The sequence below is a fragment of the Scyliorhinus canicula genome, chromosome 2 (assembly GCF_902713615.1).
Source record: "Scyliorhinus canicula chromosome 2, sScyCan1.1, whole genome shotgun sequence".
Lineage (NCBI taxonomy): Eukaryota > Metazoa > Chordata > Chondrichthyes > Carcharhiniformes > Scyliorhinidae > Scyliorhinus > Scyliorhinus canicula.
Genome location: NC_052147.1, coordinates 245,820,925 through 245,848,147, shown reverse-complemented (window position 1 = coordinate 245,848,147; position 27,223 = coordinate 245,820,925). Strand labels below are relative to the sequence as shown.

At 49.8% G+C, this 27,223-nt stretch overlaps 1 protein-coding gene across 2 annotated transcripts in view; it reads left to right on the top strand.

Moving 5' to 3' along the window:
* LOC119962084 (histamine N-methyltransferase-like) overlaps window positions 1-27,223 on the top strand; it is a 233,759-nt gene that overhangs the window by 185,275 nt on the left and 21,261 nt on the right. Inside the window, exons 1-3 of one of the 2 annotated variants that reach the window (XM_038789937.1) lie at window positions 8,683-8,896; window positions 17,718-17,773; window positions 27,079-27,186. In XM_038789937.1, coding sequence (XP_038645865.1) covers window positions 8,760-8,896; window positions 17,718-17,773; window positions 27,079-27,186 — 301 coding nt within the window. In that variant the 5' untranslated portion in view covers window positions 8,683-8,759. Of the gene's footprint in view, window positions 1-8,682; window positions 8,897-17,717; window positions 17,774-27,078; window positions 27,187-27,223 lie in introns of those variants that run through there. The other variant, XM_038789938.1, reaches the window with a different exon arrangement.

Genomic DNA, 27,223 nt, shown 5'->3' with positions numbered 1-27,223 from the left:
CTAAAAAGCTATCACTCTCCATGACGGTCGCCTCACGTAATGCTCAGGCCTACCCCTCCAGCCGCACAGCACGCCCCTCCTATCCCTCGCGGACCCCACAGACGGTCGCCCCAGCCAGAGCTTTACCCAGCCAGTACGCCTGCGACACACGCCAACCCGCGCACCCTGGGGGTCCCCGATGTTACTTCTGCGGCCAACAGAAGTACCCCCGCCAAAGCTGCCCAGCCCCACTGCCATTTGCAAGGCTTGTGGCAAAAAGGGGCACTTCGCCGTGATGTGCCAGGCCCGCGCAGTCGCCGCTATCGCCCTTCCCTCCTGACCTACACACAATGGGCGCTGCCATCTTCATCCCGGACCACGTGCGACCAGTGGGCGCCGCCATCTTCACCTCGCCGGACAACGGGCAGCCAGTGGGCGCCGCCATCTCAACTTCCCGGGGCCACGCGCAGCCAGTGGGCGCCACCATCTTCATCTTCCGAGGCCGTGAGCGGCCAGTGGGCGCTGCCATCTTCCCCCCTCAGTCCACGTGCAGCCCTTGGGCACCAACATCTTGACCAGCCCCCGCAACGTGCAGCCCATGGGCGCCGCCATTTTTTCCCCCGCAGGACCTTCAGGTGCCACTATCTTGTCTTCCCCATTGGGCATGGATGCCGACAGCATTCCACGACCTGGGCCCCCCACACTCCCCATCTTCTGACACCACGACGACCGACCGCAACTCGCCTCAGTGACGATCGGCCAGTCTCGTCCGCACAACCTGGCCACCGGTTCGACCAGTGTGAGAATCAATGGTCACGTGACCTCTTGATGCTGGACTCCGGGAGCACCGAAAGCTTCATCCACCCGGATACGGTAAGGTGCTGCTCCCTCGCAGTCCACCCCGCCAATCAAAGAATCTCCCTGGCCTCCGGATCCCATTCCGATGTGATCCGGGGGTTTTGCACGGTCACTCTCACGGTCCAGGGTGTAGAATTCACCGGCTTCTGCCTCTACGTTCTTCCTAAACTCTGCACTGCACTATTGCTGGGCCTGGATTACCAGTGCAATCTCCAGAGCCTTACCCTCAAATTCGGCAGGCCCCTACCACCCCTCACTATGTGCAGCCTCATGACCCTAAAGGTCGACCCACCCGCCCTCTTTGTCAATCTAACTCCGGATTGCAAACCCGTCGCCACCAGGAGCAGTACAGAAGCCAGGACAAGACCTTCATCAGGTCTGAGGTCCAGCGGTTGCTTCGGGAAGGCATCATCGAGGCCAGCAACAGCCCCTGGAGGGTCCAAGTGGTAGTCGTTAAAACTGGGGAAAAACACAGAATAGTCGTGGACTACAGCCAGACCATCAATCAGTACATACAGCTCGACACGTACCCCACCCACGCATATCTGATATGGTCAATCAGATTGCGCGTACCGGGTCTTCTCAACGATAGACCTCAAATCCGCCTACCCCCAGCTCCCCATTTGTAAATCGGACCGTCCATACACTGCTTTCGAGGCGGACATTGGAGGCATTACCTGGCCGGCAGGAGATTCGCTCTCCTCACTGACCAATGGTCGGTAGCCTTCATGTTTAACAGCACGCAGCGGGACAAGATCAAAAACGATAAAATCTTGTGGTGGGGAATCGAGCTCTCCACCTATAATGACGAGATTTTGTATCACCCCGGCAAACTCAGTGAGCCCCCAGACGCCCTATCCCGAGGTACATGTGGCAGCGCACAAGTTGACCGACTCCGGGCCCTACACGACAGCTTTTGTCACCCGGGGGTCACACAATTGTACCATCTTGCGAAGGCTCGCAATCTGCCCTACTCCGTCGAGGAAGTACGGACAGTCACTAGAGACCGCCACGTCTGTGCGGAGTGCAAGCCGCACTTCTACCGGCCGGACCGCGCGCGCCTGGTGAAGGCCTCCCGCCCCTTTAAACGCCTCAGCGTGGATTTCAAAGGGCCCCTCGCCTCCACAGGCCGAAACACGTATATTCTCAGTGTGGTCGATGAGTACTCCAGATTCCCCTTCGCCATCCCATGCCTCGTTATGACGTCTGCCACCGTCATCAAAACCCTAAACTCAAACTTCGCTCTGTTCAGTTTCCTCGCCTACACCCACAGTGACAGGGGATCCTCATTCATGAGTGATGAGCTGCGTCAGTTTCTGCTCAGCAGGGGTATCACCTCCAGCAGAACGACCAGCTATAATCCCCGGGGAAACGGGCAGTTAGAGACGGAAAACGGGATGGTATGGAGGGCTGTCCAACTGGCCCTATGGTTCAGGAACCTCCCAGCGTCTCACGGCAGGAGGTCCTCCCTGATGCACTACACTTCATCTGGTCACTACTGTGCACCGATACGAATAACACACCCCAGGAACGTCTTTTTGCCTTCCCCAGGACGTCCACATCCAGGGTGTTGCTCCCGAATTGGTTCGCAGCTCCAGGACACGTCCTGCTCCGTAGGCATGTCCGACTCCACAAGGTGGATCCGTTGGTGGATAGGGTGCACTTGCTCCATGCCAAACCCCAGTATGCCTATGTGTAGGTGGGAAATCACGGTTGACGAAGAAGGAATATATTTTCGAAGCACCAATTTGGAAAGTGGCATCATTGGAACAAATGTGACGGAGGCAAAAGAGCTGAGAGAAAGAGATGGAGTCCTTACATGGTGTAGGGTGCGAAGAGCTGTAGTCCAGATGGCTGTGGCGCTCAGTGGGCTTGTGATGGATATTAGTAGATAGTCTATTACTGGAAATGGAGACAGAAAGGTCAAGGAAGGAAGGGAAGTGTCTGAGATGGACCAGGTGAAAGTAATGGAGGGGTGGAAACTGGAAGCGAGGGTGATGATTTTTGTTTTTATTTCCTCTTATCTTGACTCCATCCTCACTCGTCTGGTCCATTCCCGTCCCACCGACATCTGGAATTCCTCTGATGCCCTGCAGCTTCCAGTTCGCAGGCCCTAACCTCATTCTATTCACCATGGATGTGCAATCTCTCTACACTTCCATCCCACACCAGGATGGCCTTATAGCACGTTGCTTCTTTCTCGAAAAGAGGCCTGAAAATTCTTGCCCACCACCACTCTCCTCCACCTGGCTGAACTCATTCTGTCTCTAAACAACTTCTCCTTCAATTCATCCCACTTTCTCCAAATCAAAGGTGCAGCAATGGGTATCTGCATGGGTCCGAGCTACGTTTGCCTTTTTATGGGGTATGTGGAACATTCCTTGTTCTAGGCCTACCTGAACCCCTTCCCACAACTCCTTTACTGATACATTGATGACTATTTTGGTGCCTTTTCATGCTCTCATCTGGACCTGGAATAATTAATCAACTTTGCTTCCAGTTTCCACTTTGAAATATTCAGTGGGCAACAGTGAATATTAATCCCCAGAGAGCTGCGCTCTCTGCTCAATTTTTGTCTGCAATCTTAATTTCCTGTCTTTGCCTTCATCTTAGCTGATCATGCTCTCTCTTCTCTGAGTTTAATTCTCTCCTATACTCCCGGAATCTCTCTCCATCTGCACAGCCATCCCTTTGATCTTACCATTTCATGTGTTTTTGCCATTCCAATTGTATCAATCAGATAAGGCCTTTGCATTTCCTAAATACACCACCCCTGGAAAAATCTATCCCCTAATTCACGTCCAACTGTACTTTCAAACTCCTAACTCTCTACCCTTTAGTCCTGCAAGAGCCATTACATTTTTGCACGAACTGATTTGCTCAAACGCAACCTCACCTTTTTCTTTGATGCCCTTGTTACCAATAAAACCATTATACACACTCACTCCATTAGGACCCTCAGCCATGCTGACCTCCACCCCAACAGAACCCTCCTGCAAACAAGCAGTGAGGCAAAGGCTAAAACATCCCTGCAACTCCGGCAAGTCCGACACCCCAAATATGGCCTCCAGGGGACCATCTGAAATAAGACATCTGAAATGGTGCTAAAAACTGACATCCACTAACTTTCCGACTTTGGACAAGACCAACACATATGTGCATGATTAATTGGGCCCCTTCCAAACTCCTCACAGAGCTCCTCCACGCCCTCAAACAGCTGCCTCATCCTTGACTTTGCTAGATGTACCCTGTGCACCACCTTCAACTGTATCATCTCCAAGCTCACACATAATGTTGAAGCCTTCACCTTCCAAAGCACCTCACACACAATCCCTCCTCTCATGCTATTCCCAACTCCTCTTCCACTTGGCCTTAATCCCCTGCAAGGATAGCATATCCTCCTCCAGAATCGTCCCATAAGTTGCTGAAATCACTCTCCTTCCCAGCCCCCCACTGACAGCACCTCCTCCAACATGGAGTAGGTGGCACTATCGGAAAGATCATAAAACCTTCTTCGCAAATTCCTGTACCTGCGAGTAGCAAAAACTCTCCTTCCAGCCAGTGCAATAGTCTCATTCAACTCCTCCAAGCTCGCAAACAGCCCTGTCAGGAACAGATTCTTCATCCCCCTAATATCCCTCTCATCCCATCCCCGGAACCTATCATGCATCCTCCCCGGCTCGAATCCGTAATTCCCCCTTATTGACATCACCCTCGACCCTGCTCCCAACCAAAAATGCTGCCGGGATTGCCTCCAACTCTTCAGCATTGCCAACAAAACTGGATATCCAGAATGGTTTCCAATAACCAAAGGGAACGGCGCCATTGCCAGGGTCCACAGCACTGACCCCTTACACAAACCTGCTTCCATCCTTACCCACAAACCCTCCGCCTCCCTACTTCAACCCTGTATCTTCTCTGCATTCGCCACCCAGTAAAAATACTTCACATTCGGGAGGCCTAACACCCCTGACTGCCAACTCCTCTGAATTACCAACTTCATCATCCTGGCCAACTTCCAAATCAAACAAAGAGATCAACCTATCCACAACCTTGAAAAATGCCTTGGGAACGAAGACCAGCTGGCACTGAAATAAAAACAAAAATCGCAGGAAAATGTTCATCTTCACTGCATACAAGCAGTCTGCCCATGACAGAAGAGACCATCCCACCTCTGTAGACTGTTAACTGCACTGATATTCACTTCAAAGCCTGCAATGTTTGAAAGAAACAGAAGCTTTAGATTTCTGGGAAAGGGGGCTGTGACTTAGGATTCCTGGCTATAATGTCATTTATCTGGGAAATTAAACTGTGACCTCAGGCTGCTGGGGAACTGGAAGCTGATTGAAACTGAAAGCAAACAGATTTCTTCAGAGATCAAATTACAACATTGTAGGATGCTTTGGAGAGTCTTGTGTCTGTGAGGTAGCTAAATGATGGAAACCTGAAGACAGTGCTGGCAGCAGGGATAGTAAAATAAAGTTACTGCCGCTCCTTCAGTTATTTTACCAGAGCCGTTCATGCAGTGCACATGTTACCGATTGGTCAGATGGAGGTGAATCTGGGAAATCCACACCAGCAAACCTGGTGTCACCTAATTTAAAGAAATTCTTCAGATGCTAACCTTTTTGGTGATATCACATCCATGAAACAAGGGTGGAGTTAAGCTGCTGTGTCAGAAGTGACTCAATTAACAAATGCTGCATGAAGAAAATTGATCTTTACCTGTAGAAATTAATGTAGAAAAGAACTTGGTGACTGTATGTGGTGCCATATGTACTTAGAGGATTGCTGGTAAAACATTTGAAATCTATCTTTGTGCGTTGGTTATTAAAAGTGTGATTTATGGCATTTATTGAGTACAATTTGCCTGTTAATTAATGTTTAATTTATGTTTCTTTTAGTTTGATTGTTAATGTATCAGTTATATGAAGTGAAATATTGTCCATTGGTTTCTTTCAGTGGTTTTTCTGTTAGTCAGTTTGGCTCTCTTAGGTTATTGGCCATCCACAGGGATTTTAACAAAATCCCACAAAATCCAGGGGTCATGTGGGATCTGATCTGTCGTCAGTATACAGGTAAAAAGTGATGTGCTCTTTTTGGGTCATGATGTGGAGATGCCGGCGTTGGACTGGGGTGAGCACAGTAAGAAGTCTTACAACACCAGGTTAAAGTCCAACAGGTTTGTTTCAAACACGAGCTTTCGGAGCACGGCTCCTTCTTCAGGTGAATGGAAAGGCTTGTTCCAGAAATGTTTATATAGACACAGTCAGAGATGCCCCGGAATGCGAGCACCTGCAGGCAATCAAATCATCAAAGATGCAGAGAGAGAGGTAACTCCAGGTTAAAGAGGTGTGAATTGTCCCAAGCCAGTTCAGTCGGTAGGCCTCTGCAAGTCCAGGCTTGTTGGTGGGGGCCGAATGTAATGCGACATGAATCCCAGATCCCGGTTGAGTCCGCATTCATGCGTGCGGAACTTAGCTATAAGTTTTTGCTCAGCAATTTTGCGTTGTCGCGTCTCCTGAAGGCCTCCTTGTAGAATGCTGACCCGGAGATCAGAGGCTGAATGTCCTTGACTGCTGAAGTGTTCCCCAACTGGAAGGGAACAGTCCTGCCTGTTGATAGTCGCACGATGCCCGTTTATTCGTTGTCGCAGTGTCTGCATGGTCTCGCCAATGTACCACGCTTCGGGACATCCTTTCCTGCAGCGTATGAGGTAGACTACATTGGTCGAGTCGCACGAGTATGCGCCGCGTACCTGGTGGGTGGTGTTTCCACGTGTAATGGTGGTGTCCATGTCGATGATCTGGCATGTCTTGCAGAGATTACCCTGGCAGGGTTTTGTGGTGTTGTGGTTGCTGTTCTGAAGGCTGGGTAATTTGCTGCAAACAATGGTTTGTTTGCAGCGCAACCTCAAACAAACCATTGTTTGCAGCAAATTACCCAGCCTTCAGAACAGCAACCACAACACCACAAAACCCTGCCAGGGTAATCTCTGCAAGACATGCCAGATCATCGACATGGACACCACCATTACACGTGGAAACACCACCCACCAGGTACGCGGCGCATACTCGTGCGACTCGACCAATGTAGTCTACCTCATACGCTGCAGGAAAGGATGTCCCGAAGCGTGGTACATTGGCGAGACCATGCAGACACTGCGACAACGAATAAACGGGCATCGTGCGACTATCAACAGGCAGGACTGTTCCCTTCCAGTTGGGGAACACTTCAGCAGTCAAGGACATTCAGCCTCTGATCTCCGGGTCAGCATTCTACAAGGAGGCCTTCAGGAGACGCGACAACGCAAAATTGCTGAGCAAAAACTTATAGCTAAGTTCCGCACGCATGAATGCGGACTCAACCGGGATCTGGGATTCATGTCGCATTACATTCGGCCCCCACCAACAAGCCTGGACTTGCAGAGGCCTACCGACTGAACTGGCTTGGGACAATTCACACCTCTTTAACCTGGAGTTACCTCTCTCTCTGCATCTTTGATGATTTGATTGCCTGCAGGTGCTCGCATTCCGGGGCATCTCTGACTCTTTTTGGGTGGTATTGCTCAGGTAACTGTGCAGACATTTGAAATGATCATCTGGTTATGATTATTTAGGTAAAATGGGAGTGAGTGGCTAAACCACTTGTCTGCCATTTCCTTTCATGTCTACATCCCTTGGGCATCAGGAACATAAGGCCAGACAGAGGAGCCAGAATTAGGCCACTCGGCCCATCGAGTCTGCTCCGCCATTCAACCATGGCTGATATTTTTGTCATCCCCATTTTCCTGCCTTCTCCCCATAACCCCTGATCCCCTTATTAATCCAGAACCTGTCTATCTCTGGCTTAAAAACAATCAGTGATTTGGCCTCCACAGCGATCTGCAGCAATCAGGTCCACAGATTCACTGCCCTTTGGCTGAAGAAATTCCTCCTCATCTCTGGATGTTGAGGTGAATCATATAATCATAAAATGGCGACAGTACAGGAGGTCATTTGGGCCATCATTGCCTTAATAGGGGGAATGACCAGGGTGAAAAGAATAATGGTTTCATTGGCGACAATGGTATGAAAGGTTAAAGTTCACGTGCAGTTGACCAAACCAGTAGATTCATAAATGTGGTGATGGAAGGAGGGGAAAAGGCGAGACAGTTGGAATTTTGAAAGCCAAAGTTTTAATGGGATTGGGGATAGCTTTCCCACAAGGACCAATCCAGAAGGGGCTACTTTTGGGGCATGGAACAGGGGTGGTGCCCAGAAGGAAAAATAAACAGTAAAACGGGAAAATAAGAATACTGGTCCGAACTGTTTTTTTCCTTCTGGGCGGACAGTGATTCAAGGGGTGGCTGTGAATATGGATTGGAGAGTTTACATTGAGGGAGAGATTAAGGCCGGACAAGAGGACTAGGTGAGTAAATAATAAGCTGGGTTGCAATCAAAGATAGGCGGCTAAAGTTCAGGATAATAATAATAATCTTTATTTTCACAAGTAGGTTTACATTAACACTGCAATTAAGTTACTGTGAAAAGCCCCTAGTCGCCATATTCCGGCACCTGTTCGGGTACACGGAGGGAGAATTCAGAATGTCCAAATGACCTAACAGAACGTCTTTCGGAACTTGTGGGAGGAAACCGGAGCACCCGCAGACACGGGGGGAACGTGCAGACTCCGCACAGATAGTGACCAAAGACAGGGATTGAACCTGGGACCCTGGAGCTGTGAAGCAACAGCGCTACTCACTGTGCTACCGTCAGGAGAGCATACAATGAGGGAGTTCATATTTGCCAAAAACAGACAGTAAACAAGATTTCCAAATGTTGCGATCAAGGTTCAGTCAAGTCAAAGCACAGGTCATATCCTGCTTTTGAAATTCAGAGTGAAACGAACTGTTACCTTTCCTTAACAGCAGGGAACCAAAGATGGAGTCATCTATGAAATCCCTCTCCTCGGACTTTGGTCTGTATTTTAAATCATTTAATCTCTTCATAGAACGTTCCACTGAACATCAGTGCGTGGAAAAGTTCATTGACGAGAATCTGCTAGATGTAGTAACCAGGTAAGGCTTGTTGAAGGTCTTGTTCAAAACTGGGGATACAAAAAAGACTACGAGTCTCTCAATTATTCAATGGAAATCTTTCTTTAAATCTGTGTTACGTTACCTCTAAAGGCTTTCTTCTGTTTACACAATGGCTTGCAACAGTTGGTACCATTTTTACTCTAAATTATCAATTGATGGATGATAATTTCAGATATACAGCGTCTCATTGCTGGATTTACTAACTGGCTTACTAACTGCTCGATGTAGCAAGCAGGAAGAGTGCAATAATTCCAAGTGACCAGTGCATCACCCGGTATATTGGGAAAGAAAAAACAAAGCATTGTACAAGGTTGAAGCATTGTACAGGTTGGAAATGTATTCACCTGAAACTGGAACCTCAGGGATTGGGGATGAGGGTCATGAGGAGTTCAATTTTCAGTTTCATCTCACACTTTTGAGCTCCGTCAATATCTGGAAATTTGACCCCATGTCACAAAGGAGATGGCTAATGGAGATAGGGGCTGGAATTCTCTGTTTGGGAGGCCAATGTTGCTGGCTGGAGTAAATTACATGCGATTCTCACTTCCATTTGGGGCGCTATTTGGTAAGCGAGTCAGGGCATGCTAATAGGCCAACACTCTGCTGGCTCGAATTGAGAACAATCCCTGGCTCAGTGAGCGTTCTAATGACTGGGGGCTGTGTTATCGTCAAAGAGCCTGACAGTTCCACTCCGCACACTCACTGTAGCCAGGAAGATGGCTCACAGTAGATCTGCCTTCCGAGTTGGGGAATTTGACCCACAGCCCCACACCATCGAGGAGAGGAGGGACTGTCATGGGAGTTAAAGAAAGAATAGCCCTGGCAGAAAAAAAAGAAAGAGAAAGGGAAGTACAGATCAGGGAAAAAGAAAAGGAGAGAGAAGAAAGAGAGAAGAATGAATAGCATTAGCAGAACAAAAAGTGAGAGAAAGGGAGGTACAGATCAGGGGAAAAGGAAAAGACGGATACTATGACTTCAGAAACTGTCCATGAAATATGAAAGTCAGTTAAAATTGGCAAAAGCTAAAGTCAAAAGCCAAAGTAAAAACTCACAGAACCACAGCCTAGCTCCACCCACACAATTACATCACTGAAGCCATGTGATAAGACAAAAACATTTCTTAAAGGGACACTCCCAAGACAGGACACCCTCACCCCCGGGGTGGGCAGCAGACTCAAACCTGCCCTCCTGAACACCACCTGGGAGGTGGTGGCAGTGGCAGTCAACGCTGCCAGCCTCACCAGGAGGAGACAGCTGGTGATTCGGATGGGTGCCGGTCACTGGTGAGGCCTCTGCCCTGAGAGGGGCAGAGAACCAGCGTGTGTTCCAAAGGCCACGGTGCAGATGTCCGATGAATGGGATGAGCTCTGCTGATCCCCTGTTTCCTCTGCGGTCTGGCCGCACTTCTGCGGAGGGCAAACCCCTTGTGCGCACCTGATTGAACTTAGCCATACATATCGAGCCACTTGATAAAACAGCCTGGGCACCAGTGTGGCCAGAGCAGTGCCCTGGGTGGCCTCCCAAATGACCAGAGATTCTCTGAGCATTCAAAGGACACAGGCAGCACTCAGCAGTGAGAGTAGCCTGGAGCCTGTATGTATGATACAGAGAACTGCATTTAAAATGCATATTTCAGCACCAATGGTCTGAACCAGGCTACCCTGATCCCGAGGGGGACACCCCGAGTCCATGGACTTGGCTCTAAATTATTTCCAGCTACCACCCCGGACCCCAGCAGCAAATCCCCAGCAAGCCCAATGATATTTTAGGTTTTTCCAGTGTCTTTTTCGCCTCCCGCTCCCCCTCATGTCACCCAGGCCCTGCACTAATTCACTCCAGTGAGACTTCTGCCTGAGAGGGATGGGGCATCACGAAGGGGTGGAGCATGAACTGTTCAAGAAACACATTTTAGAATTTTTAAAATTTAGAGTACCCAATTATATTTTTCCAATGAAGGGTTAATTTAGCATTGCCAACCTCCCTACCCTGCACATCTTTGAGTTGTGGGGGTGAAACCCATGCAGACATGGGAGAATGTGCAAACTCCACATGGATAGTAACCCAGGGCCAGGATTCAAACCCGCAGTCCCAGTACTAACAACTGCGCCACATGCCGCCACATGCCGCCCCTTCAAGACACAAATTATATTAAAATCCATGCAAATGTATGGAGTCCAAAGATGTGCGGGTTAGGTGGATTGGCCATGCTAAATTGCCCGTAGTGTCCTACAAAAAGTAAGGTTAAGGGGGGGTTGTTGGGTTACGGGTATGGGGTGGATACGTGGGTTTGAGTAGGGTGATCATGGCTCGGCACAACATTGAGGGCCGAAGGGCCTGTTCTGTGCTGTACTGTTCCATGTTCTATGTTCTAAATGACGGTTTCGCGTGGATCCACCAGCACGGGGAGCAATCTTCGATATCAGTGCGAACGAGGGGCCTGAGAATGACGTTGGAATGTGTGCTGGGCGCAAAACGGATTTTTTTCAATTTTGAGCAATTCTCTGATCACGATTCCTGCTTCCGGTGCCGGGGAGTGGAGAATTCAGCCCAGGAGCATCACATAATCAAACTGTTTGCTAATATTTCATGAGCATGAAATGGTTTAAAGGTGTAGCATTAACCTGGCAAAGCAAAAGTAAAGGAGAAGAAAATTTATATCAACTTCAGTGGAGTGCACAAAATAACCCTTACTTAATTGAACAAAATACTTTCCAACTAATTCCAGTAAATATATATTAGCGCAATTTAATCGCCATGCTGCACCAGAAACACAGTGCACTGCGGTGCAGCGTGGCTGATAAAAACCAGGTGACCCCACTCTTGGAATCTACCCGGCTCAAAAATGCCTTGTGAGATCCAAAGCGATCTCGCGAGGCATTGCGATGTATACCCCCCCCATTGTGGGCATGATGGATCTGTATTTTGTCAATATATCTATGTGTCGCTGCACTATACATCAATCTTGCAGAACTTCTTGGGGGAAGTCAAGTATAGCTTTATTTCTGTAAGTTTCAAAGCCTATTGATCAAGACAAATTTTATACGAATACAGAATCTAAAAAGTTGTTTGTCCAACACAAATACAGATGGTTGAGTTGAATTCGAAATACAATTCAGTTCGGGGTAATTTTATCAGATCAAAATGCACAACACAAAAATGAAACAAAAGTAAATAGCTGCTTGCAAAGCAAAGTAGAAATAGGTTTCAAAGGTTAGGTTAAAGATGAATTCAGAGAGAGATTTTTAATTTAATTTTAGAGTACCCAATTATTTTTTCCAACGATGGGGCAATTTAGCGTGGCCAATCCACCTACCCTGCGCATCTTTGGGTTGTGGGGGTGAAACCCACGCAGACACGGGGAGAATGTGCAAACTCCACACGGGCAGTGACCCAGCGCCGGAATTCGAACCCGGGTCCTCAGCGCCATAGGCAGCAATGCCAACCACTGTGCCACCGTGCTGCCTGAGAGAGAGAGATGAGAGCTGATTTTGGAGAGAGCAAAAAAGGTTCTCTCCCTATCTCATAAGGAAATCATAATCTTTTTCAGGTTCTGTCCCCTTTCTGACTGCGATTGGGTTAAAATATTTATAATTCATCAATTGACCGAAATGTCTGTCCATTAAGTTTTAAGAGATAATACTGCATGTGAAAATTTCTCTATGTTTCCATAATATGGTGTGAATAAACCATTTGTTTCCCACCATATTCTCCAGAACTGGGATGTTTACCCAGTAATGATAACAATGAGTCTATACTGCAACGTGGATAGTCAGTTTGAATACTGACTTCCTTATCAGATCTTTTCCCATGATCTCAGCATTCTCTGCTGTCATGGCTTATGATTTTTAACAGTATAATGTCACAAAATAATTTCTTCCCTCAAACCTTTATTCCCTACAATAAAGTATATTTCTGCCAGGGCAAGAATATGTTTTGGCAAATGTGCATATTAGAGCAAGACAGCTAGTCTCACTCTAACGTGCAGCTTTGCCAGGCCACTGTGGGGGCCCCCTCCTGGGGCCAGATACCCCCCCCCCCCCCCCCCCCCGAGGACTCCGTAAGCCGCCCTCAGAGCCAGGTCCCGCCGGTATAGACCTTGTGTATTTCACGCTGGCAGGACCGGCCGAAAACGGGTGGCCACTAGGCTCATCGAAGCCCGGAGAATTGCCGGGAGGGGCCATTGCCAACGGCCCCTGATCAGTGCAATGTGATCCCCGCCCCAGCCAAAACAATGGCGCCGGAGCGACGGGGTGGGATTCACTCCGCCCCCCGCCCCCTCGACCTGGCGGGGGGGGGGTCAGAGAATCCCGCCCCATCGCTTTGTTTCAGTTAAAGTTATTTTGTGGTCTTTGTGAACAGTAATGCCAACCATCCTGAAATAAGCAACACAAAGAACACCACAGAGGCCACAGACATCTGCGGAGACCAATTAAAATTAGACTTGCAGTGCGACTCGATCTGTCAATGAGCAGTGCAATGGCCTGCTAAAGATGTGGTTCTGCTGCCTTGACAGGTTTGGTGGGGCACTCAGTACAGTCCCCAGAGGGCCTCCTGCATTTTGTGGTCTGCCGTGCCTTATACAAACTGGCTCTGCAGTGGGACAAGGAGCTTCCTGAAGACAACCTTGAGGAACGGAATATGTCCTCTGGTGAGGAGGACGTACATGAGCGTGCCGAGGAAGAGCTCGCTCTGGAGCCTCAGAGTGGAACCCAGAGGGCGAGGGTGCGCACAGGCGGAAGGGCTATAAACGCCCTCATCACCTCCCACTTCATGATTAAGAAGGGCATTCTGGCTTACAATGTGACCCCACCAGGCTGTTGTGACCCCTTTGAAACCAGCGGTTGAAGGTGGCTGAGACCTCAATCATCAGGGTGCTGGGAGTCCTTGAGTGACTGCTGCATGGTTGACACAGGAGAATGATAATGACTCTATGTGTGGAATGGAGTGTGATCCTCTTCAGCTACTGTTTATGTCTGATTCCTGTCTGACTGCTGCCAGCGTGCTGACTCCCCGGCCCATGTCTGAGTGAGGTTCTGCACTACATTCCTCTGTCTCTTTGTGCTCAAAGCGGATTAGGGGTGAGGGGCTAGGATTCACTGAATCATGCCTGAGCCCTGAAACATTCGCAATGAGAGGGCTTAACTGTTTGACGGGCATGGAGGCCCAGTGAGGTCACCTGCATCCCGATGGGGAGGGCATTCCACTGGTTTAAGAATCTGAAGTTTAAAGTGGTGAATAACAATAATGTAAAGATGTAGTGACATATCAAAATGTGACAAGTGACAATGTGCCCAACTCATGCCGAGCTTCACCCATGCCTATACTGTGCCCACACAATACTTTCTGTAGCCTCCCACCATGTTTCGGTGTCCCCAGGATGCACATCAGAGGTGGGTGCAGCCAACTGCACCCCTGTCCTCTTAAGGAGGTGCTGCCACTGTCTCCCAGGTGGGGAGGTCTTACTGGAGGGTCCCTTGTCAATCTGAGGGGAAATTATTGCCATTCTCTCCCCCACGGCATCCAACATTGTGGTTAGGGTCCCCTCCCTGAATCGTGGAGTCGGCTTCCTGGCTGCCATCCTTCTGGCTTGAATGAGAGCAAGTGCTGCAAGTACTGAAGGGCTCAGATGGTCACAAGGCGGGATAATCAGATGTTGGGCAGTTTTCACTTGGGAAATTTTCTTTTCAACGTGACTAAAAATTGCTGCCCGGGTCACATCATCGGAGCCGACAGGGTTCGCTCCGTTTTTCACTCTTTGACGCTTAGCCAAGATTTGGGAACTTCCGCCCTCGGAGTAGGGGTAGGTCATCTGACCCATTAGCTTCCTCCACCACTCAATAGGATCATGGCTAACCCAATTGTGGCCTCAGCTGCACTTTGCTGTCTTCCCCCCTCAACCTTGAATCCCTTAAAAGTCACTTGCTTTATTGTTTTGAATTGACACAACATAGCCATCTTTCTGGCATGAGTTTTCCTTTTGCCAATATTTGTTTGAATCTGCCGCCAAGTCAAGGGGATTGCGAGGTTCTGAGTAGCAATGATGCCATCAAGCCCGGTGAGCAGCTCATTATATTGCCTTATTCTGAATGAGAGAAATCCAGAACGTAAAAAGCACTAAACCCTCTAACATTACAATTTTACACATAACAAAATAAACGATTGGGAGCATACACATGGGATTAAGGTGGAAGCTAAAATATCATTGCCTTTTAAAAAATTAAAGCATATGTGCAATTTCTTATCATAATGGAAAGATTTGACATTCAACTGCTTAGCAGTTAATTACAAATATGGTACATTGTTTTAAATCCAGAAACACCTCATCAAATAAGGTGTAACTTATTCACAGGATTTTACGACAATGCTAATGGTGGCCCAGTGGTTAGCACTGCTGCCTCACGGTAGGATGGTCCTGGTTTCATTCTGTCCTCACGTCACTGTCTGTGTGGAGTTTGCACATTCTCCTCGTGTCTACGTGTGTGTTACCTCCGGGTGCTCCAGTTTCCTCCCACAGTCCAAAGATGTACAGGTTAGGTGGATTGGCGATGGTAAATTGTCCCAAAGTGTCCAATGATATGAAGGTTAATTGGGGTCACGGTAATAGGGTAGAGGGGGTTGGGCCTAGGTAAGGCGCTCTTTCGGCAGGTCGGTGCAGATTTGATTGGGCCGAATGGCCTCCTTCTGCATGGTAGGGATTCTATGGAGTACTGAGAGAACAAGGTTGGCTGTTTCTTACTGGTTACATTCTGGAAGTGAGAATGTGAAGCAAGGGTTAATAGCTAGAACCAAAGGATGATTTCCAGGAGGAATTCCTCAGACTCTCAAGGATAAGCCCCTGAGGGCTGTGTGATCATGGAATGCTCAAAGGGGGGGAATGAGAATGTGAAGCAAGGGTTAATAGCTAGAACAAACCAGAATTGATGGGACACATTAGTGGAAAATTACAAATAGGGGAGTTGTTATTGAATTCGTGAGCTGACTCATGACTGTCAGCCGAATAGCCTTGAGAAACAAGGAAGATGGCTGGATGACGGAATATGAAATGTGGGAGCCGCTTGCAACTATGGCTAAACACCTGCTGTTTATGCTAAGACTACTATATACTCATGTGCCAATAGATAACCTCAAAGTCTGTAAAATCATGTATCGAAACTATGACAAAAACAAGTTTATGCTTTGTAATGGGTGCAAGCTTAAGTGAATGTAAGGGACAGCCCCTTAAAATACATATAAAAAAAGGATGTTTTGAGCAATACTTTGGCACTCTCCGAGGTGGTTCTCCGGAATACCTAGAGAGCTGCCCCAATCGCAATAAAGAATATTCTGAAGTACGGACGTGTTCGAGACCGTTTCTTCCAGACTGAGAGACAAGCAGCGCCGGCCCTAGGGTTGCTGGCGCCCCGGGCAAGCTGAACTTCGGCGCCCTTGGGGGGGGGGGGGGGGCATGGGGGGGGGGGGCCATGGGGGGGGCGGGCCGAGGAGGGGCGGAGGGGCGGGGCCGGTGGGGCCGGGCCGAGGAGGGGCGGGGGGGCCGGGCCGAGGAGGGGCGGGGGGGCGGACCCGGGGGGGGGCGGACCCGAGGAGGGGGCGGGGGGGCGGACCCGAGGAGGGGGCGGGGGGGGCGGACCCGAGGAGGGGGCGGGGGGGGGGGGCGGACCCGAGGGGGGGGCGGGGGGGGGCGGACCCGAGGAGGGGGCGGGGAGGGCGGACCCGAGGAGGGGGCGGGGGGGCGGACCTGAGGAGGGGGCGGGGGGGGCGGACCCGAGGAGGGGGCGGACCCGAGGGGGGGCGGACCCGGGGGGGGGCGGACCCGAGGGGGGGACGGACCCGAGGGGGGCGGACCCGGGGGGGGGCGGACCCGAGGGGGGGCGGACCCGAATGGGGGCCTGGGGGGGCGGACCCGAGGAGGGGGGCGGGGCCGCCCTGGGGGAGGGCGGCCACCGCGCATGCGCTGGTTGGCACCGGCCCAACTACGCATGCGCGGGACCCGAGTCTGGCGCCCCCTAGCACATGGCGCCCCGGGCAACTGCCCGAGTTGCCGGTGCCTTGAGCCGGCCCTGGAGACAAGTGAATTAGAGACGCATTCACAGAAGGACCACAACAATGCAGCACCTGGTAGATCCATAGGGGACTGACAGCAACCTCTGGATCTCCGTGTTTAACTGTATGTGTGGTTGCTGCCAGTTTCAGAGGAGTAATGACAGGGAATGCTGACAGTTTCACCATCATTGCCACTGTAAATTTCAGGTAATTTGCTTCTTTGTGACTAATTGAAATAGTTCAAATAATTTGATAATAGAACATAGAACATAGAACAGTACAGCACAGAACAGGCCCTTCGGCCCTCGATGTTGTGCCGAGCAATGATCACCCTACTCAAACCCACGTATCCACCCTATACCCGTAACCCAACAACCCTACCCCTCCCCCTTAACCTTACTTTTTTAGGACACTACGGGCAATTTAGCATGGCCAATCCACCTAACCCGCACATCTTTGGACTGTGGGAGGAAACCCGGAGGAAACCCATGCACACACGGGGAGGACGTGCAGACTCTGCACAGACAGTGACCCAGCCGGGAACTGAACCTGGGACCCTGGAGCTGTGAAGCATTTATGCTAACCACCATGCTACCGTGCTGCCCCATAATTTTTGCTTTGCAAGTTTAGAGATTAACTCTGAGTGTTTGGCATTTTAAATTAAGATCTACACAGCCAAAGTTCAGCGAAACTGTTTGTTGCAAATGTCATTTCAGATTTGTTCGTATCTTTTAAAAATAAAATGTTCTTTTCTTTACAGCATCGGGAAAAAGGGAGTTTCCTGTCTAAATGTTCTGGGGGTAGGAAGTGGTTCAGGTAGGTCCTGCAGTGTCCCTTGTTCTGTATCTAATGGTGGTCTGTATTTTATCACCCCTGATACAAAGTATTTAATTAAAAATGCAGTTTCTATGACAAATAAAAAGGATCAAGTAATGAATGTCAATTGGTCCCCTATCGCTCATTCAGTAGCAACCACAAGGATAATGCACACTGGGTTGCTTGAAGGTACTGAAACCCCGAGAGCAGACGCTCGATTTCCTAATGGACATGCAATTGCATCGAGGCTCCCAGAAATGGCCGGGTTGATGTTGCCCACCCTCTACATCTGGCCGGGAGGGGGAGGCACTCTGACCATGAACAAAGAATGGAGAACAAAGAAAATTATAGCACAGGAACAGGCCCTTCAGCCCTCCAAGCCTGCACCGACCCTGCTGCCCACCTGAACTAAAACCCCCAACCCTTCCAGGGACCATTTCCCTCTATTCCCATCATATTCATGTATTTGTCAAGACGCCCCTTAAAAGTCACTACTGTATCTGCTTCCACTAAGCTCCCCCCCCTACCCCCGCACCCGCCAGCGAGTTCCAAGCTCCCACACCCTCTGTGTAAAAAAACGTGCCCCATATATCTCCTTTAAACCTTGCTCCTGTACCTTAAACCTATACCCCCTATTACTATTCCCCTCGTAATTGACTCAACCACCCTGGGAAAAAGCTTCTGACTATCCACTCTGTCCATGCCCCTCAGAATCTTGTCGACTCTATTAGGTTACCCCTCAACTGATGCGAGCCAGGATGGTATTGGGCAGTGCTCCTCCAACAGAATGACTCCTCCTCCTGGGTTCCAGTTGCATATGCCTCTAGAGCCATGACGCCCACTGAGCAACGACACGCTCCGATTGAGAAAGAATGCTTGGGCTTCCTTACAGGGATCGACAAGTTCCACGATTATGTATATGGCCTCCCCAAATTCACGGTCGAGACGGACCACAGACCATCGGTTCATATCATCCAACAAGACCTCAATGACATGACGCCACTGTTACAATGTATCCTTTTCAAACTACGTCATTACGATTTTGACCTGGTTTACACCCCAGGCAAAGAGCTCATCGCCAGATCTATCAACACACCGTGTGAGCAGACTGACTTTGTCTGTCAAATAGAGGCTCAGGTGCAATTCTGTGCCTCCAACTTTCCGGCCTCTGATGAGAGGGTCGTTCAAATTCATGAGGAGACGGCCAGGGATCCTCTGCACCAGCGGGTGATGCAGCATCTCACAAGTGGCTGGCAAAAGGGGCAGTGTCCCCAGTTTTACAATGTCAAGGATGATCTAACGGTGGTCGACGGCATCCTCATGGCAGAGCATGCGAGATTTGGTTCTTGGCCAAATCCACGAGGGTAACCTGGGTGTCGAAAAATGTCGCCGTCGAGCCCGAGAGGTCGTATACTGGCCGGGCATCAGCCAAGATGTTGCCAACATGGTCTTCAATTGCCCGACGTGTCAAAAATTCCAGCCAGCCCAGCAGCATGAGATGGTGACCTCCCCATGGTCCAAAGTCGGTGTTGGCCTGTTCAGTGACAAGGGGCGTGACTATGTCCTCCTGGTAGACTACTTTTCCAATTACCCCAAAGTGGTCAGACTGTCTGACCTCACGTCGGCAGCGGTAATCAAGGCATGCAAGGAAACGTTTGCCAGACATGGGATCCCACTCATGGTGAAGAGTGACAACGGCCCTGTTTTGTCAGCCAGGAGTGGTCAGATTTTGCCTGGCTGTACAACTTTCGGCACGTCACATCCAGCCCCCACTACCCCCAGTCGAATGGGAAGGCCGAAAAAGGGGTCCACATCGTAAAAATGTTATTGTTATAAGGCTGCTGATTGGGGTTCCGATTTCAACCTGGCGCTGTTGGTTTATAGAGCGACCCCTCTGTCCACTGGGCTGTCCCCAGCGCAGCTCCTCATGAACTGCACACTGCGAATGATGGTGCCGGCCATCCACATTCCGGACCTTGACAACTTCCCAGTCATATAGAGGATGCAGCAGTCTCGGGTCCAATGCAAATCGGCATACGACGCCCATGCCACAGATCTCCCCGAGCTGGTCCCTGCTGACCGAGTTCGTGTTCAGCTGCCTGACGGTGGCTGGTCCACCACAGCTGTGGTGGTCAAGCAAGTGGTTCCGAGATTGTTCCTCATTCACATGCCTGATGGCTCTTTTGTCCGGCGCAACAGGCGGGCACTGCTCAGACTTCCACGCCCGCCACCCGACCGTGATGTCTCGCCTCGCACACTGTTTCCTCAGGACACGCCCTGCCACAAGGCCACCAATCTGCCAGTTATTCCACCGACCTCTACAACCACCGCTTTGGAGGCAGTCCCGCCCGTTCAGGTGCAGGCGGCGCCTGACCCACCCTTGAGGCGGTCAACCAGAATTTGTCGCCCCCACAGAGACTAAATTTATAGACTGACTTGCATCACCTTGTTATCTCATCGTTTTGACATCTGTACATATCGTTTTTCTCACGTGTTATCTGCCCTCTATCTGCACTAGATACCTTCCCATGTATATAAGTTTGCATGTTCTGTATATAGTCCAGTTCCTGTACACATATTCATTATTTATTGACCGGAACACATTTTTTTAGAACAAAAAAGGGGGGAGATGTCATAATATACATCCATGTATATGATGGAGTGCAGACAGGCAGTGATTAACACACAGGGTGACCAGTGAGCACACAGAACACAGCAGTCAATCACCAGACAGGACACAACCACTATAAAGCCAGAGGGCACCAGTTATCCCGCTCTCTTGGGATCCAGCCTCTGAGACAGTCAGAGCTCGTGAGCAGCAGCTAGTACAAACACCATGTGGTAGTCAATTAGTCTGGTCAGGCAAGCCTCAGGTCTCCAGTCAAGTCAGCATAGTGTCAACCCACAGTTAAGCAAGTAATATAGTTGGATGTTAACAAAGAACAAAGAACAAAGAAAACTACAGCACAGGAACAGGCCCTTCTGCCCTCCCAGCCTGCGCCGATCCAGATCCTTTATCTAAACCTGTCTCCTATTTTCCAAGGTCTACTTCCCTCTGTTCCCCGCCCATTCATATACCTGTCTAGATGCTTCTTAAATGATGCTATTGTGTCCGCCTCTACCACCTCCGCTGGTAAAGTGTTCCAGGCACCCACCACCCTCTGCGTAAAAAACTTTCCACGCACATCTCCCTTAAACTTTCCCCCTCTTACCTTGAAATCGTGACCCCTTGTAACTGACACCCCCACTCTTGTGAAAAGCTTGTTGCTATCCACCCTGTCCATACCTCTCATAATTTTATACACCTCAATCAGGTCCCCCCTCAACCTACGTCATTCCAACGAAAACAATCCTAATCTACTCAACCTTTCTTCATAGCTAGCACCCTCCATACCAGGCAACATCCTGGTGAACCTCCTCTGCACCCTCTCCAAGGCATCCACATCCTTCTGGTAATGTGGCGACCAGAACTGCACGCAGTATTCCAAATGTGGCCAAACCAAAGTCCTATACAACTGTAACATGACCTGCCAACTCTTGTACTCAATACCCCGTCCGATGAAGGCAAGCATGCTGTATGCCTTCTTGACCACTCTCTCACCCTGCGTTGCCACCTTCAGGGTACAATGGACCTGAACTCCCAGATCTCTCTGCACATCAATTTTCCCCAAGACCCTTCCATTGACCATATAGTCCGCTCTTGAACTTGATCTTCCAAAATGCATCACCTCGCATTTGCCTGGATTGAACTCCATCTGCCATTTCTCTGCCCAACTCTCCAATCTATCTATATTTTGTTGTATTCTCTGACAGTCCTCCTCGCTATCTGCAACTCCACCAATCTTAGTATCATCTGCAAACTTGCTAATCAGACCACCTATACCTTCCTCCAGGTCATTTATGTAGATCACAAACATCAGTGGTCACGGATCCCTGTGGAACACCACTAGTCACCCTTCTCCATTTTGAGACACTCCCTTCCACCACTACTCTCTGTCTCCTGTTGCCCAGCCAGTTCTTTATCCATCTAGCTAGTACACCCTGAACCCCATACGACTTCACTTTTTCCATCAACTTGCCATGGGAAATATAATCAAACGCCTTACTAAAGTCCATGTATACGACATCTACAGCCCTTCCCTCATCAATTAACTTTGTCACTTCCTCAAAGAATTCTATTAGGTTTGTAAGACATGACCTTCCCTGCACAAAACCATGCTGCCTATCACTGATAAGTCTATTTTCTTCCAGATGTGAATAGATCCTATCCCTCAGTATCTTCTCCAACAGTTTGCCCACCACTGACGGCAAGCTCACAGGTCTATAATTCCCTGGATTATCCCTGCTACCCGTTTTAAACAAAGGGACAACATTAGCAATTCTCCAGTCCTCCAGGACCTCACCCGTGCTCAAGGATGCTGCAAAGATATCTGTTAAGGCCCCAGCTATTTCGAACCTCGCTTCCCTCAGTAACCTGGGATAGATCCCATCCAGTCCTGGGGACTTCTCCACCTTAATGTCTTTCAGAATACCCAAAACTTCCCCCTTCCATATGACAACTTGACCGAGAGTATTTAAACATCCATCCCTAGCCTCAACATCCATCTTGTCCCTCTCCTTTGTGAATACCGATGCAAAGTACTCATTAAGAATCTCACCCATTTCCTTTGAGTCCATGCATAAATTCCCTCTTTTGTCTTTAAGTGGGCCAATCCTTTCTCTAGTTACCCTCTTGCTCCTTACATACGAATAAAATGCTTTGGGATTTTCCTTAACCCTGTTAGCCAAAGATACTTCATGACCCCTTTTAGCCCTCTTTATTGCGCGTTTGAGATTCGTCCTACTTTCCCGATATTCCTCCAAAGCTTCATCAGTTTTGAGTTGCCTCGATCCTATGTATGCTTCCTTTTTCATCTTAGCTAGTCTCAAAATTTCACCTGTCATCCATGGTTCCCTAATCTTGCCATTTCTGTCTTTCATTTTCACAGGAACATGTCTGTCCTGCACTCTAATCAATCTTTCCTTAAAAGACTTCCACATTTCAAATGTAGATTTGCCCTTAAACAGCTGCTTCCAATCCACATTCCCTAGCTCCTGCCGAATTTTGTTATACTCTGCCTTTCCCCAATTTAGTACTCTTCCTTTCGGACCCCTCTTGTCCTTGTCCATGAGTATTCTAAAACTTACGGAATTGTGATTGCTATTCCCAAAGTAATCACCAACTGAAACATCAACCACCTGGCCGGGATCATTCCCCAATACCAGGTCCAATATGGCCCCTTCCCGAGTTGGACTATTTACATACTGCTCTAAAAAACTCTCCTGGATGCTCCTTACAAACTCTGCTCCATCTACGCCTCCAACACTACACGAATCCCATTCAATGTTGGGGAAGTTAAAATCTTCCATCACAACCACCCTATTGCTCCTACATTTTTCTATAATCTGTCTGCATATTTGTACCTCTACTTCATGCTCGCTTTTGGGAGGCCTGTAGTAAAGTCCCAACAATGTTACTGCACCCTTCCTATTTCTCATCTCCACCCATATTGCCTCAGTGCTCGAATCCTCCATTGTGCCCTCCTTAATCACAGCTGTGATATCATCTCTGACGAGTAATGCAACTCCTCCACCCCTTCTACCTCCCTCTCTATCCCTCCTGAAGCATCTATACCCTGGGATATTCAGTTGCCAGTCCTGCCCTTCCCTCAACCAAGTCTCGGTAATACCAATAGCATCATATTCCCAGGTACTGATCCAAGCCCTAAGTTCATCTGCCTTACCTGCTACACTTCTCGCATTAAAACAAATGCACCTCAGACCACCTTTGCGTTCATCATCTCTTCCCTGTCTACTCTTCCCCTTAGTCACAGTGAGTTTATTGTCTCGTACCTTACTGGCTTTAGTTGCTGCTTCTTTACTGACCTCTAACTTCCTAATCTGGTTCCCATCCCCCTGCCACATTAGTTTAAAACCTCCCCAACAGTATTAGCAAAAGCACCCCCTAGGACATTGGTTCCAGTCCTGCCCAGGTCTAGATTATCCGGTTTGTAATGGTCCCACCGCCCCCAGAACCGGTTCCAATGTCCCAAAAATCTGAACCACTCCCTCCTGCACCATCTCTCAAGCCACACATTCATTCTGACTATCCTTGAATTTCTACACTGACTGTCCCGTGGCACTGGTAGCAATCCTGAGATTACTACCTTTGAGGTCCTACTTTTTAACTTATCTCCTAACTCCCTAAATTCTGATTGTAGGACCTCATCCCTTTTTTTACCTGTACCATTGGTGCCTATATGCACCACGACAACTGGCTGTTCACCCTCCCTCTTCAGTATGTCCTGCAGCCGATCAGAGACATCCCTGACCCGAGCACCCGGGAGGCAACATACCATTCGGGAGTCTCGTTTTTGACCACAGAAATGCCTGTCTGCTCCCCTTAAAATCGAATCCCCTATGACTATAGCCCTGCCAGTCTTTTTCCCGCCCTTCTGTGCAGCAGAGCTAGCCACGGTGCCATGAGCCTGGCTACTACTGCCTTCCCCTGTTCAGTCATCTCCCCCAACAGTATCCAAAACGGTATACCTGTTTTGGAGGGAGATGACCGCAGGGGACACCTGCACTACCTTCCTGCTCTTTCTCTGCCTTTTGGTCACCCATTCCCTGTCTCCGTCATCAATCCTAATCTGCGGTGTGACCAACTCACTGAACGTGCTATCCACGACCTCCTCATGTTGCATCTCATCAAGTGTTGGAAGTCTGTCTCTCTGTACACTGCATCAAGCGCAGTCCACTTAGACCCAGCTTACCCAACACATCAGAATGAAGAGCCTATTGTATGAGGAATGGTTGAGGACTCTGGGTCTGTACTCGTTGGAGTTAAGAAGGATGAGGGGGGATCTTATTGAAACTTACAGGACACTGCAAGGCCTGGATAGAGTGGTCATGGAGAGGGTGTTTCCACTTGTAGGAAAAACTAGGACCAGAGGACACAATCCCAGACTAAAGGGACAATCCTTTAAAACAAAGATGAGGGGGAATTTCTTCAGCCAGAGGGTGATGAATCTGTGGAACTCTTTGCGCAGAAGGCTTATGAGGCCAAATCACAGAATGTCTTTAAGGCAGAGATAGATAGGTTCTGGATAGGTTAACATCACTGAGTATCTTTCTGACAGAGATAGATAGGTTCTAGGTAGGACACAGTCCGCAGCCACCACATGAGGTTGATGAAAGCAGAGAGCACAAGGGATCAGCGCCATTGTGAACTCGGCCCATCGGGGCAGAGCATTAGGGGAGGGCCTTTGGGTAACATCCTGAGGCAGTCCCAATGGTGTGTGGCATACTCCCCGATCACGCTGTTTTGGAGGGGGCGACCATCCAAAAACAGGTGCCGCCCCCGATTCGGTCATAAAAAGGGATTCTCCAACCGATCACCGATTACGATATCGGCGTCGGGCAACGGAGAATCCCGCCCATTGTCTCAAAGTATGTTATATAAGGTCACCAATATCTAGATGTCCTCCTCCTTTTACTTTTCTTATTTACTTCGGTACATTCCCCATGACTGGGTCCAGGAGCAAATCTTCCCTTCTTGGGATTTTTACGCATAAGGGGCGGGATTCTCTGACCCCCCGCAGGGTCGGAGAATCGCTGGGTGGCGGCGTGAATCTGCTCTGCCGCTCCGACGCCGGCTGCCGAATTCTCCGGCGTGGGTTTTTAGGAGGGGGTGAGGATCGCGCGGCGCTGCTCGGGGGCCGGTGGCAGTGCCCCCCCCCGAGGCTCTCCAAACGTCAATGGGCCAAACGGCCGCCCGTTTTCAGCCAGTCCCACCGCGTGGATTAGACCAGATCCATACTGACAGGACCTGGCTTTGAGGGCGGCCTGTGGAGCCCTTGGGGGGGACGCGGTGGGGGGCCGAGGGGGATCCGGCCCCGGGGGCTGCCCCCACGGTGAACTGGACCGCGATCGGAGCCCACGGATCTGCGGGCAGGCCTGTGCCATGGGGGCACTCTTTCACTCTGCGCCGGCCTCTGTAAAGCTCAGCAACGGCCGGTGCGCAGAAGAAACCCCCTGCGCATGCACAGGAAACACGTCAGCAGTTCTGCGCATGCAGCAACTCGCGCCGGCCAGAGAGGCCCTTCGGCACCGATTGGCACGTCGCCAACCACTCCAGCACTGGGCTAGCCCCAGGAAGTGCGGAGGATTCCGCATCTTCCGGGTGGCCGATGCCGGAGTGGTTCACGCCACGCCTTGGCACCGGTATGGCCACCCCACCGATTCCCGGAGAATCCTGCACAAGGTTAGAAAGGAGCGCAGTACACATGGGGCGGGCTTCTCTGAGCCCGCCCCGGGTTGGAGAATCAGAGGGGGTGCAGGAAATTCCCGCCATACAGCTCCGACGCTGGGCTGCCAATTTCCTGGGACCGGAGAATCGGCGCCAACGGGTGCCACGGCGCCGGTCAGCGGCCGCTGAAATAGGCCCCCGCGGCGATTCACCGCAGGCGACAGGCCAAACTCCCGCCGGCGTGGTTCTAAGCTGGTACTACCAGCGGGCGATCTGACCCGGGGACGCTATGGGCATCCTGGTGAGGGGGGCGGGGGGATCTGACTCTGGGGGGGCCTCCCCGGTTCCAGGCCCCCGATCGGGGGCATCTGATCAGCGGGCGGCTGCGATCTGGAGGGGGCCTAACTCCCTCCGCATGGCCTGCTGTAAAGTCTGCGCCATGTTGCTCCACGCCGGAGCGGAGATGGCACCCATGCGCATGCATCGGAGCCAGGACGACTGTCGGGCGCATGCGTGGACCTGCGCCGGCCATGCAGGGCCGTCTTTCGCCGCCAGAGCAAAACGCAGCTCTCTGGCGCCGTGCTAGCCCCTGACCAGCGGTGAATTGCATGGCCAGGAGGCCCGTTGACGTTGGCAAACACCACTCCAGTGTTTACACCGGCGTCAACACTTGGCCGGGATTTCGGAGAATCATATCTCGTCAGCTATCTCAACTGTTCAATTAATATCAGACTAGTTTCAATCTCCACTGATTATTATTCACCTGATATGTATGAACTTACATTAAAATGAAAAATAGTCTTTGAGTGAATTGCATAAGTCAATAAAAAGACATGTAGCTTGTTATGCTCTTGCAAAAGTACATTGCTGTTAAATGAGTGGAAATTGATTAAAATTGCTCTGAACTTTTGAAATTTAAAACAAGTGAATCCTAACAGATTCAATGCAGCTGATCTACTTCCACTGAAAATGTGCTGCAATGAATTCATGGACAGAAATGTTGTGTTTTTCCATTCAGGTAAAGTGGACATGAAAATTCTTGGCAAGATTCAATCCAAACATCCTGGCCTTCCTATTCACAATGAAGTGGTGGAGCCAAATCCACACCAAATCACCAAATATAAAGGTATTGATTAAATTTCAATGTTTTTATGTACTCTGTG